Source organism: Lithobates pipiens, unplaced genomic scaffold, assembly GCF_037356315.1.
Source record: "Lithobates pipiens isolate NorthernLeopardFrog02 unplaced genomic scaffold, aLitPip1_a1.2 Scaffold_30, whole genome shotgun sequence".
Lineage (NCBI taxonomy): Eukaryota > Metazoa > Chordata > Amphibia > Anura > Ranidae > Lithobates > Lithobates pipiens.
In genome coordinates, this window is record NW_027507791.1 from 103,445,387 (window position 1) to 103,457,895 (window position 12,509).

At 45.8% G+C, this 12,509-nt stretch overlaps 1 protein-coding gene across 3 annotated transcripts in view; it reads right to left on the bottom strand.

The window, feature by feature from the left end:
* Positions 1 to 276: 276 nt before the first annotated feature.
* Positions 277 to 12,509, bottom strand: part of LOC143943144 (serine/arginine-rich splicing factor 5-like) — a 37,358-nt gene continuing 25,125 nt past the window's right edge. For all 3 annotated transcript variants that reach the window (XM_077464717.1, XM_077464718.1, XM_077464716.1), the window contains exons 7-8: positions 9,733 to 9,843; positions 277 to 1,060 (exon numbers count right to left, since the gene is read on the bottom strand). In XM_077464717.1, the coding sequence (XP_077320843.1) occupies positions 865 to 1,060; positions 9,733 to 9,843 (307 nt within the window). In that variant the 3' untranslated portion in view covers positions 277 to 864. The remainder of the gene's footprint in view (positions 1,061 to 9,732; positions 9,844 to 12,509) is intronic.

A 12,509-nucleotide genomic window follows, 5' to 3' on the forward strand; every position in this document is an offset into this window, starting at 1 on the left:
CAAGCTTAGGTTTACCAGAATATTAAAAATAATCAAAAAAGCAGGAAGGGAAAAAATAAAAATAAAAAAATTGTCAAAAATCAGCAGAGGATCACTTGCTGAGGCTTTACTTTCCCTGATGCACACTTACTGGTACTCGGTACAAAAGCAAACAAAAAAAATGTACCCACAACATACAATGAACTAAACAATGAAGGCAGCCACTGCACATTGTTCAGCTGATTTACTGGGGGGGGGGTTCTAGGACAATTACAAATAGAGAAGACTCTGTAAGGATAAGGGTTCTGCATTCATTTAATTGAAGTATCATCCATCACACACAACACCTACTAAAGCCAGTATGACAGAACATACACACAACATAAGTTTTGGTATGAATATATGAACAGATGGATACTTGCTTTTAACTTACTTTAAGTAGTTTAATGTTTTTAAATTCTTGAATATGTTCATTGAAATAGAAAATCTTCTGGCATTTCAACACAGAAGAGAATTAGGGGCAGTATTCAATTTAAAAGAAAATATGACCAGCTTAGACTACACTAACTTATAAACAAAAAAAAAAAAAAAAAAAAGAATTAAATGAACAAGTATCCAAAACAGCTTCCTCTAATCTATGCAGTGAAAAGCAAAGTCATCTCAAATGGGTTCTACTTGCTGGATTAAGTAACTGCCTTCATATGCTCTAGGCAGAAGGGTTTGATCACATATTTACAAAAACAAAGCATCAGGCCACCACTTCGAGCCTTAATAAACAGGCGCTTTGGTTACATAAAATTGTGAACGCCACCTCTCACATCACCATTGTCTCCTAGGGCACAATCTTCATTCACCATTTACACACAATAGAAGATCAAAGATTTCTCAATCACGGCTTTCGGGGGAAGTGGAACGAGACTGCCGCTTAGGAGAGCTCTGGGATGGTTCTCCGCTTCCAGATTTTTGACTGTATTTCTTTTCAGGTGTGCGACTGGGAGATCTGGATCTGCTGGCGGAACGAGAAGAGCCACGAGATTTTGACTTGCTTCGGGATCTGGAGTAGCTTCTTGACCTGGACCTGCTGCTGGGTAAAAAACATTGGTCAGTAAATACTACATAAGAGGGCATCTAAGCCCCCACATTTAGAGATGACATCAACGTAGAGTAGTCTACTGGAATAACATGCAGGGGGGCGATTCTACATGTCATCACTTCTGCAGTTCTGACAAGTGACAAGCTTGGATACCAAGTATCTGAACATTTTTGTAACTCACCCTATTTGACTTATGCTATAAGATGGTACTAAGTGCAAGGGGCTAACTACAAACTGCCATACCTGTAGCAACCATCATGAGCCCCTCTGTACCGGTAAATCACGATTTGCTAATGTTGATTACTAGATCCTGCACAAATTATTGACCATATATAGCAAAATATGTATATGTATTTTTGTTTATTTATAATTTCTAACACACACACACACACACACCATTCTCTACTTAGCAACAGAAAGATGCCGGCTTATTGGTAATTTTTATACCCAAATAAGTATTTTTATATCTGCAAGTTCCTTGTGAATCCTTTGTTCATTAAGGCCTGGTTCACACTGGATGCAGTGCATGAAATGCATTGCGTACCTATTCAAATTAATTCTGTATGGCTCAAATCGCACCACGTCTAAACTGAAATCTTGGAGGACCCTTTTTGCAGTGTCAGAATTGGATTTTGCAAATTGCACTGCGTAACATACGCACCTACAATGGTTTGTATGAACAGGGCGTAATTTTGATGTGGTGTGGGAACAGAATTTGCTGTGAATTCTGCACTGCATCAGTGTGAACAGGGCCTAAAGCTCCCCCACCTTTTCCTTTGACTGACAGCAGCATGGGCCTATGGCACCCAATGCTTTTGGAGTCTCCCAAGACAAGGCAAAGGGAAGATTGGGGGTTTCAGACAGGACATCGCTGGCATGTGAGATAAGTGTATACGGAATGTATTAAAGTGGTTGTAAACCCTCACATGTACCCAGTGAAGTGACTAGCATTAGGCGTTACACAGATTTACAAATCCTTCTACATGTTGTAGCTGTGGATATGCAGCCATTTCTTTTGTAGATCATTCTGTGAAAGGATCTCTCTTTAGATCTAGGAGTAGGGGATGGGGATCTGAAGTCTCCACACAGCCAACAGCTCTGAGCCCTGATTGGAGGGAAGAGAAGGGAAGGGATACCCCCCTTCACACAGTATGGACAACAAGCACAGCTCTGAATACGAGTCTGACTCACTGCTGCAGCTCCTTCCCCATCACCATTTTAACGCTTGAGGTCTGAAGTGACTTATGCGGTTATCAGAGGGACCAGGCATCAGGGGAAATTACACTCAGAGCTTTGGAGAGAGACAAGTACACGGTATAGAAAGAGCTTTTTTCATATTTTATGTATGAGGTTTACAACCACTTAAGGACTGAGCCTCTGAGATTTCTTGTTTACAAAAAAACATTTTTTTTTTGCTAGAAAATTACTTGGAACCCCCAAACATAAAAATAAATAAAAATTCCAACACCCTAGAGCAGTGGTCATCAACCCTGTCTTCAGGGCCCACTACCAGGCCAGGCTTGCAAGATAACTGAAATACATCACAGGTGATATCATTTGCTGCTCAGTGATTGCAGTATTATAATCTGCATCTCACCAAGGGGTAATACATAAAACCTGGCCTATTAGAGGGCCCTGAGGACCCGATTGATGACCACTGCCCTAGAGAATAAAATAGCAGTCGTTGCAATACTTTGTCACACCGTATATGCGCAGCGGTCTTACGTGTGGTTTAAACACCATTTTCTTCTGCGCGCAAGCTTCGCGGGATGGACCGTGTTTAAGAAAAAAAAAAATGTTTTTTCTTATTTATTTTACACAGTTCTTTTTTGTCTTCCCTTGTAATAGAAAAAAAAAAAAAAAGCATGGGCCCCTTAAATATGAGATCTGGGGTCAAAAATAACTCAGACCTCATATTTACACTAAAGTACAAAAAAAAAAAAAAAAAAAAAAAAAAAGCCCTATAAGAGCTATGGGCAGAAGTGACGTTTTGACATCGCTTCCGCCCTGCAATGATTTGGAGACGGGTGGGGGCCATCTGCCTCTCACTCGTATCCACGTCAGGAAAGAGAAAGGATCAGATTGCCTCCGCCACTACCGATGGCTCCGGTAAGTGGCGGAGGGCACCTGAGTGCGGCGGGGACCTTCTCCCGCCGCCGAAAAAAAGTGATCTTACGGCAAATCCACCGTAGAGACCACTTTTATCTTGAAGCGGACCGCCCCCTGAAGAAAATACCGGGGTTATGGCAGCTAGCTGACAACGATATTACTCTTCAAAGAACCGACGTATCACGATAGTGGGCGGTCCGGAAGTGCTTAAGGTAAAATAAAAAAAAAAAACTGACTACAGAATAGAAGATTTCAGTTTGATTTGAATCTAGGCCTGCTTGGTCCTCATTATGTTTTTTTTATTGTGATGGACTGGAGTAGGCCCAGATGAAGTTACCATTTACTTTTGTAGGTCCAGGACAACATTTCAAAGTAAGGTAACATCAGTGCAAATACCCCATATACCTGCCATTACAACTTGAATCCCCAAAAATGAGATGCTCTGTAAGATTTACATAAAAACAGAATGCAATGATTTGCAAATATCAAACCCATATTTTATTTACAATAGAATACATATCAAAATGTTTAAACTGAGAAAATGTACCATTTAAAAAAAAAAAAAAAAAAAAAGGGTACATTTAAAATTGATGGCAGTAAAAGGTCTCAAAAACAGTTGGGACGGGGCAACAAAAAGCTGTCAAAGTAAGTGGTACTAACAAGGAAGAGCTGGAATAACATTTTGCAACTAATTAGGTTAATAGGCAACTGATCAGTAACATGACTGGGTATAAAAAGGTGAGTCTCAGAAGCTGGGCAGAGGTTCACTAGCCTGTGAAAAGCTAAAAATTGAACAATTTAAGAATAATGTTCCACATAAAATTCCAAAGACTTTAAACATATCATCTACAGCAGCCCTCAAATTTTCCACTTGCCTACTCGCATTTTGTGAGTGGAAAATGAGGGCTGGCAAGGAGCTGGGCTGCCTGTGGGGGGGCGAGCGCCGCCAGCAGGTGGGGGTTGATCGGGAGCTGTTCTCCCGGTGGAAGAGTACCATGGAGTTAGAGGAGAGCCGCGGGATCACCGAGTGGTAAAACATGCTGTAACAGCTTACATTGAGACTGTCTCTGCTCCCTCTCACACAGACCCGACTCCTCCTAACCCCACGTCTGTGATAGAGGGATGCATTCTCTCTATCACAGGTGCAGGGTTAGGAGGAGGCGGGGCTGTGTGAGAGTGAGCAGAGCGGAGACAGTTTCAATGTCAGCTGTTACAGCGTGTTTTACCGCTCTGCGATCCCGGCTCTCCTCTAACTCATCATGATCCGGAGGGCCTCTCACCTTCTCCGCCCCGGCAAGGATGTAATGGGGGCAGAGGTCACGCTGCAATGATGGGGCACAAGTCACGCTGCCTTGAGAGGCTGTGCTGAGGGGAACTGATAAAGTTGTTGTTAAATATAGGGAGATGGTCAATGCCAAACAGTCTAGGTTTTCAACCTCTAGAGAACCAATTGTACAAGAGTCGGGTTCCCTGCTCACCATGGTGCCTATGACCCGCGGAGTCTTGGAGCCAAAGCTCATTTAAAGTGAAATACGATTGTGTGGTCAGATGAAAATTTGACATTTTTGGCAATTATGGGAGCCGCATCCTTTGGACTAAAGGGGAGAGGGACCTTCTGCATTGTTATCAGCGTTCATCTCAAAAGCCTGCATCTGATGGTATAGGGGTGCATTAATGCTTATGGCATGGGCAAGCTTTCATATCTGGAAAGGCACCATCAATACTTATTGATCTACAGATATATTCAGGTTTTTGAGCAGCATATGCTCCCAACTGGCCTGCCTGCAGTCCAGACCTTTCATCAATTGAAAATATTTGGTGCATCTTGAAACGAAAAAAAAAAAAAATAGGATTTTTCTTGCCGTAAAATCCTTTTCTCCGAAGTTCATTGACAGACGCATCATCTTCATCTTGACCTTAGGGTTATATTGCCCCTTTAGGAGAGGACTAGGCAGAACATGTTAAAAACAGCAAAACTACACAGTACCGCCCAGGGGGTGGTCCTACTGGCTATAACCCCTCACACCGCATCCAGCAGCTCAGTTCGTCAAAAGCAGTACAAACAGAAATAGGAGGGGTGGGTGCTGTGTCCGTCAAACTTCCGAGAAAAGGATTTTACGGCAAGTACAAAAATCATATTTTCCCTTTCGTTCATTGATGGACACAGCATCTTTATCTTGACCTTAGGGATGTCCCCAAGCAGTGTCAAAAAAACGAGGTGTGGGAACAGCAAGAAAATAACCCCACCCATAACAACCAGAGCTCCTCAGAGGAGTTGCAAACTTAAACAGCCGCCTGCAAAAACTTGCGGCCCGAAGCAAGCATCCGAAGATGCGCTCACATCAACCTTGTAAAATTTAGTGAAAGTGTGAACAGACGACCAGGTCGCCGCCTTACACACCTAAGAAACAGATGCTTGATGTCGGAAATCCCAAGAGGCACCAATTGCCCTAATAGAATGTGCCACCCTCTTATGGCATAAGCCTGAACCACAATCTGTCTGATCCACTGAGAAATGGTGGCCAACAAAACTGCCAGGCCCTTCTTCCGACCAGCCACCGATACAAACAGTGGATCTGACCTCCTAAAAGGAGCCGTAGCAGACAGATACACCCGTAGAGCCCGGACCAAATCCAAGGAATGCAAAGCAACCTCTTTGGGTGTGACGGCCAAGGACATAAGGACAGAAGCACAATGTCTTCATTTAGATGAAAAGCTGAAACAACCTTCGGAAGAAACGAGGGCTGCGGGCGCAGCACTGCCTTATCCTTGTGGAGGACCAAGTAGGGAGACTTGCATGACAAGGCCGCCAACTCCGAAAACGCTCCTGGCAGATGTAATAGCCGCTAGAAAGACTACTTTCCGAGAGTGTCATTAAGGGGAATCTAACTTATGTTTTCAAGCGGTGGTTTCTGAAGCACCGAGAGAACCAGGATTCAAATCCCACGGAAGCAGTGGTGGTCAAACCGGAGGGGCCACATGTTGAACCCCCTGAACAAAATGTACTTACCAATGAGTCGCAAAGGGTTGCTGAGAAAAGACAGCCAAAGCTGATATCTGCCCCTTAAATGGTGCTTAAGGCAAGTTTCTGATTCACTCATCGCTGCAAAAACAGCAGGATTCTGGAAACTGAGTATGTGCACAGACGCCACCCCATCTCCTCACACATGGAGATGTAGGTCTTCCACGTACAATGATAAATCTTCCGTGAAGATGACTTCTGTGCCCTCAGCATAGTGGAGATTACTGAATCCAACAGACCTCAGTCCCTTAGCACCTGTCTTTCAACAGCCATGCCGTTAAAGCAGGATAAAGAATTGGGCCGTGCGACAGAAAGTCCTCTTGCATCAGCAGCCGCCACCATTTGTACTATGTCCGTGCACCACGGACGTGGGGCCAAACAATGGAATCTCCTCAGTCTCCAGTCTGCATAGCAGACGCGGTAGAAGTTTGGGGGGGGCGCATAAATAAGCCCATGGAGCTCCCAACACGGATGCCACTTCTGCCCAGGGATCTTTTGACCTGGCCACAAACCTCTGTACCTTACGATTGAGTCGAGAGGCCAGGAGATCCACATCTGGCGTACCCCACCTTAGGCAAAGGAGCTGAAATGCATCTGGATGCAGTGACCATTCCCCTTAATCCAGCATTGGATGACTTTGCCAGTCCGCTTGCCAGTTTTCTACGCCTGGAATGTACACTGGCCGACAGAGCCGGCATGCGCCGCTCTGCCCACTACAGGATGCGAGCGACTTCCAGTGCTGCAGCCGACCTCCTTGATGTGATGATTGACATACGCCACCGCCGTGGCTTTGTCCAACTGGATTCTGACCAGACACCCCTGCAGCCTCTGACCATGTGGAGAGGCACTGCCTGATTGCCCAAAGCTCCAGCACGTTGATCGGCAGGCGGCATTCTTCCTGCATCCAGCGACCCTGGGCTGACTGTATGCCCCAAACTCCCCCCCCCCCCCCCACCTGGTCAGGCTGACGTCCATTGTGATCAACGTCCAAAGAGGAAGGAAAGAGTTCCCGGTCCGAAGGGCCGGGGACCTCAGCCACCAGAGCAGGCAATCCCTGACTAGCTGGCTCACCCGAATTTGACAATCCAGGGACAACGGAGATTTGTCCCATTTGCCTCTCTTTTGAGAGTGTGGAATTGAGCATACAGTACCGCCTCAAAAGTGGCTACCATGTGACCCAGGACTCGCATGCAAAAATGCAGCAACGGCCACCTGCGGGACACCAACAACTTCACCGCAGCTTGTCCAAAGGGAGAAAGACTCTTGCCTCTGAGGAGTCCAGCAGGCCCAGGTACTCCAGGCGTTGAGTCGGCACCAACACAGACTTCTGAAGGTTCAGTACCCAACCAAACTCCCCAAACTCCCAAAGAGTTTGCATGATGATTAACACATCCTCCCTTAATTCTGAGATTAAAGATGCTCTCAGAAGGAGGTCATCCAGGTAACCCACGATTGCGATTCCTCGCTGCCTTAGCAAAGCCAGAATTGGGGCAAGCACCTTGGTGAAGACCCTCGGTGCAGATGCCAGGCCAAAAGGGGGAGCTAAATATTGGTAGTGCTTGTCCCTGACCGCAAATCGCAGAAACCTCTGATGCTTGATGCATATGGGGACATGCAAGTACGTGTCCTTGATGTCCAGGGACGCCAGAAAATCCCCCTGATGGAGCGCAGTGACCACTGAGTGAACTGATTCCATCCTGAACCTTTGTACTTTCACAAAGCTGTTGAGGGCCTTGAGATCCAGGACCAGACGGACCCCTTCCTTCTTTGGGACCACAAACAGATTGTGGTAGAATCCCTGAAACCTTTCCGTCGTCGTTACAGACACTATCACCCCGCACAGCAGCAGGTCCTGTACTGTATTCCCCCGAACAGGGCTTCCCGACGAGCCGGAAGATGAAGGTTGGAGGGGGAAAAAATAAAAAAAATCTGTTTGGCTGACAAGAAAGAAACCATCTTGTATCCTAATGAAACCAGTTTACAGATCCACTTGTCGGAAAGTAGGGAGGTCCACCGAGCTGCAAACTCTCGAAGGTGGTCATAAAATGGCCCTCTTGCCACAGAGGGACCCGAGTCTGAATCAGAGCTTTCCCCAGAAGACGGAGGGGAGGGGGCATTTAACCCCCCTTGCGCCCGCACGCCGCTTCCAACCTGGCAACAAAGGCCTCCAGAAAATGTCCGAAAGGAAAAAACTGACTGTGGCTACAGGAAAATGGCCACGGTCCGCGCGGTAGCCTCCCCACATAGTGTACACACACCGAAAGACCCCACCATGGCCCAGAAAGAGGAGGAGCGGACCCCCAACACCCAGCGCAGCTCCCTGCCAGGCATCCCCCCCCCCCGGAGGTCCCCCCATGTGCCCAGTCATACAGCGCTCCATAGCATGGGGAGGAGGGAAAAGACGGGGAGAGAAGCGAGAGACCCCCTAGTTGTCCTCCCAAGGGAATGCCCAGCTGCTCCATCCTACCTAAACAGGTGGAACCAATACTTACCCCTCCTGAGCAGTACGGGGTGGCTGTCGGCCATGGCACACTGACACGGACAGCAGTAGCCCAGTCGTGTGCCTCGGAGCATATAAGCTCACCAGCTGCCCCTGGATCAGACCGGGCATGTCATGGCCAACCCAGCGCGTAGCTAAGGTCTGCTCACGCTCGATGGCCAGGCTGGCGAGACTACCAGGATCTATATTAAACCAGCCTGTCACCCAGCCCGGCTGTTGATTGTAGATCACAGGAATCAAAAATGCAGAGCCAGTAGGATCAACCCCTGGGCGGTACTGTGCGGTTTTGCTGTCAACATGTTCTGCCTAGTCCTCTCCTAAAGGGGCGATATAACCCTAAGGTCAAGATGAAGATGCTGTGTCCGTCAATGAACAAAAGAGAAAAATATGACAAAGATGACTCTCGAGGAATCCTTAGGTAAGAATGGGACATTTCCCAGACTTTTACAGAGTGAGGTTAACCACCTCAATACAGTGCACTTAAACACATATGCATATGACGCCCTCCCAGAATGAGAGCCGCGCCGCCTGGGCGGCACGCAGTTAAAATAAGAGGGGATACTACACTGTGGTAAACATGGCCTATTCTTTTTTTTTGAGACGTTGCTGCCATCAATTATACTTACCTGCTGTGCAATTTTTGCAGAGCAGCCCTGATATTCCTTTTCTCAGGTCCCCTACCGGTGCCCCTGGCTGCCCCCAGAGCAAGCAGCTTGCAATGAGGGCTTCTGAGCCATGGGTCTGCGTGTCCATTCACTCACATTGGCTGTGATTGACAGCAGCGGGAGCCAATGGCTCCCGCTGTTATCTTAGCCTAAGAGGGAGGGTCCCGGGACAGCCGAGGCTCCCATGCACATCGCTGGAGGAAGATTGGGCTCAGATAAGTATTAGGAGGGCTACACGGAAGAATGCCTGAAGTTAAAAAAAAAACCTTTTAGCCTTTATAAACACTTTAACTGCCCCCATGGCTATTGAGAACACCAATCCTGAATATCCCCAACCACAAAAGAAAAGGAAGATTAAATTTACCTGTGTTTCTTGCGATCTTCAGTAAGCTTTATTTTACGACCACTGAGCTCCGTACCATCCAATTTGTCTATAGCATTCTTCATATCGTTATAGGATGCAAATTCCACAACCCTAACAATGGAAACATTTTGAGTCAACTGAACAATAAAGCAAAAGATCACAGCAAACCATAACTAAATCTTGCTTGTATGAAAAAATTAAAAAAGAGGAACACAAAACACAGAACTGGGGACTGGCTGCAGCTCAAAAAGCCACTTGAAGGAAATCATGTCCAAAGCTAACATCATATGAGGCCTGAACACACACCTGCTAAAATCTTAAAGTGATTGTAAAAGGTTTTTTTTTGGTTAACCACTTCCCGACCAGCGCACGACGATGTACGTCGACAGAATGGCACGGGCAGGCATATTGGCGTACATGTACGTCCAATATTCGTTGCCGCCGTGCCATCGGGAGCGCGCCGCCGGCGGCGCGCTCCCGCGCTGGTCGGGACCCCCGTGAGTCCGGTCGCGGGACCCGCGGACTCGATCGCCGCGGGCATCCCCGCGATCGTCTCACGGAGCGGCCGAATGGAGGAAATGCTGTATAAACAACATTTTCCCATTCTGCCTAGCAACTAGTGACGCTGATCTCTGCTCCATGTGATTGGAGCAGAGATCAGTGTACACTAAATGACAGCCCAACCCCCCCACAGTTAGTAACACACCCCTAGGAACACTTAACCCCTACACTGCCACCCACTGGTTAACCCTTTCACTGCCAGTGTCATTTACACAGGAATCACTGCATTTATATAGCAGTGATTACTGTATAAATGACAATGGTCCCAAAAATGTGTCAAAAATGTCCGATGGGTCCCCCACAATGTCGCAGTCACAATAAAAATCGCAGATCGCCGCCATTACTAGTTAAAAAAAAAAAAAAAAAAAAAAAAAAAAAAATTATTAATAAAAATGCTATAAAACTATCCCTATTTTGTAAACGCTATAACTTTTGCGCAAACCAATCAATAAATCGCTTATTGCGATTTTTTTTACCAAAAATATGTAGAAGAATACGTATCGGCCTAAACTGAGGGAAAAAATTTTTTTTTATATATATTTTTGGGGGATATTTATTATTACAAAAAGTAAAAAATAATGCGTTTTTTTCAAAATTATCGCTCTATTTTTGTTTATAGTGCAAAAAATAAAAACCGCAGGGGTGATCAAATAGCACCAAAAGAAAGCTCTATTTGTGGGAAAAAAAAGACGTTAATTTTGTTTGGGAGCCACGTCGCACGACCGCACAATTGTCAGTTAAAGCGACGCAGTGCCGAATCGCAAAAAGTGGTCTGGTCTTTGACCAGCAAATTGGTCCGGTCTGAAAGTGGTTAAACAACATGTTACACTTACATCCTCTCTGTGCAGGGGTTTTGCACAGAGCAGACCCAATTCTCCTCTTCTGGTGTCCCCCGGCTGCGCTCCTGCTTCGTACTGAGTGCCCCCACAGAGAGTCACTTTCCATAGGGGCACTCATGTGGGCATGTTCCCCAGTCCTGCTGCTGCATCCATTGACACAGACAGCAGGACTTGGGCTCCGCCCCTGGCTCCCATGTCACTGGATTTGATTGACATCAGCGGGAGCCAATGGCTCCTGATGCTATCAATCTATCCAATGAGGACCGGAGACAGCGGTTGGAGTAAAAGAGGGTCTCTGAGGGGCAGGTTTTTCACCTTAATGCATTAAGGTGAAAAACCGCAAGACTTTATAACTCCTTTAATTTCTACTACATGGTGCAGCTGTTGATGCTGGGAGGCGTTTTGACTGAGCTGGGAGCAAAACCGATCAGAGGAACTTGACAGCTCTGGATCTAAAATGCTGCCTGCCTTGCTTTCATTAAAGCGAGTCTGTTGGCGAGTGGCTTTCCAATTGTTGGTGAAGGTCTCTTCAACGGAACCTGTGTGAAGATCGTAGTTTTGGAATAAAAATAAAAAAAAAAAATGTATTGGGACTATTCATTGCTTACGCGTTTTAAACTAAACTGGATGTTATTGTCTCTCTTCTCCTAAAGTATGTAAGTGACATCTTAGATTGTGATTTATAGGTTATCATATGGCATTACTTCACTTCTATTTATCACATAGCGCTTCTTTTGATTTGGATATCACTGGATCGTTTATTTGAGAACAGAAGACGAGGTGGCAGTCTGGCAAAATTTGGGAAACCCTTTCTGAAAAGCCCAAGAAGTGCTCACAGATCATGTAGATTGCTCTTTGGATGATAGTTACTGACAGATAGTGAAATAAAATGCAATTTTCCTTTTATAAAAATCGATCAGAAATGACGGTCAGACTCTCTAATGGAGAGAGTGGCTGCAAATAGGCAAAATCATACACATACTACATCCAGAGAAAGGAGATGGACCTTCTAATGAACAACCAATACAGAGGGACTGAAAAATGGATGTCCACAGGTTTCGGTTTAAAGGCCGAAATTATTTTAAAAAGAGGAAAGTACTGGGCCTGTGTAGTTAGGAAACTGAACAGTCTCAGGAATGTAAAGACACGGGGCCACACAATGAGATTGAAGCAGTTGAACCTTAATCTGCGTAGGGTTTTTTTTTTTTGTTTTTTTTTTGTTTTTTTTACTGTCAGGGCAGTAAGAACTCTCTTCCACAATCAGTGGTGTCAACAGGAAGTATGTACAGTTTCAAAAGACTCTTGAACGTGCATCTTATCGAACACAATGTACAGGGATATGTGAAATTACCTATACAACCACACACACACACACAC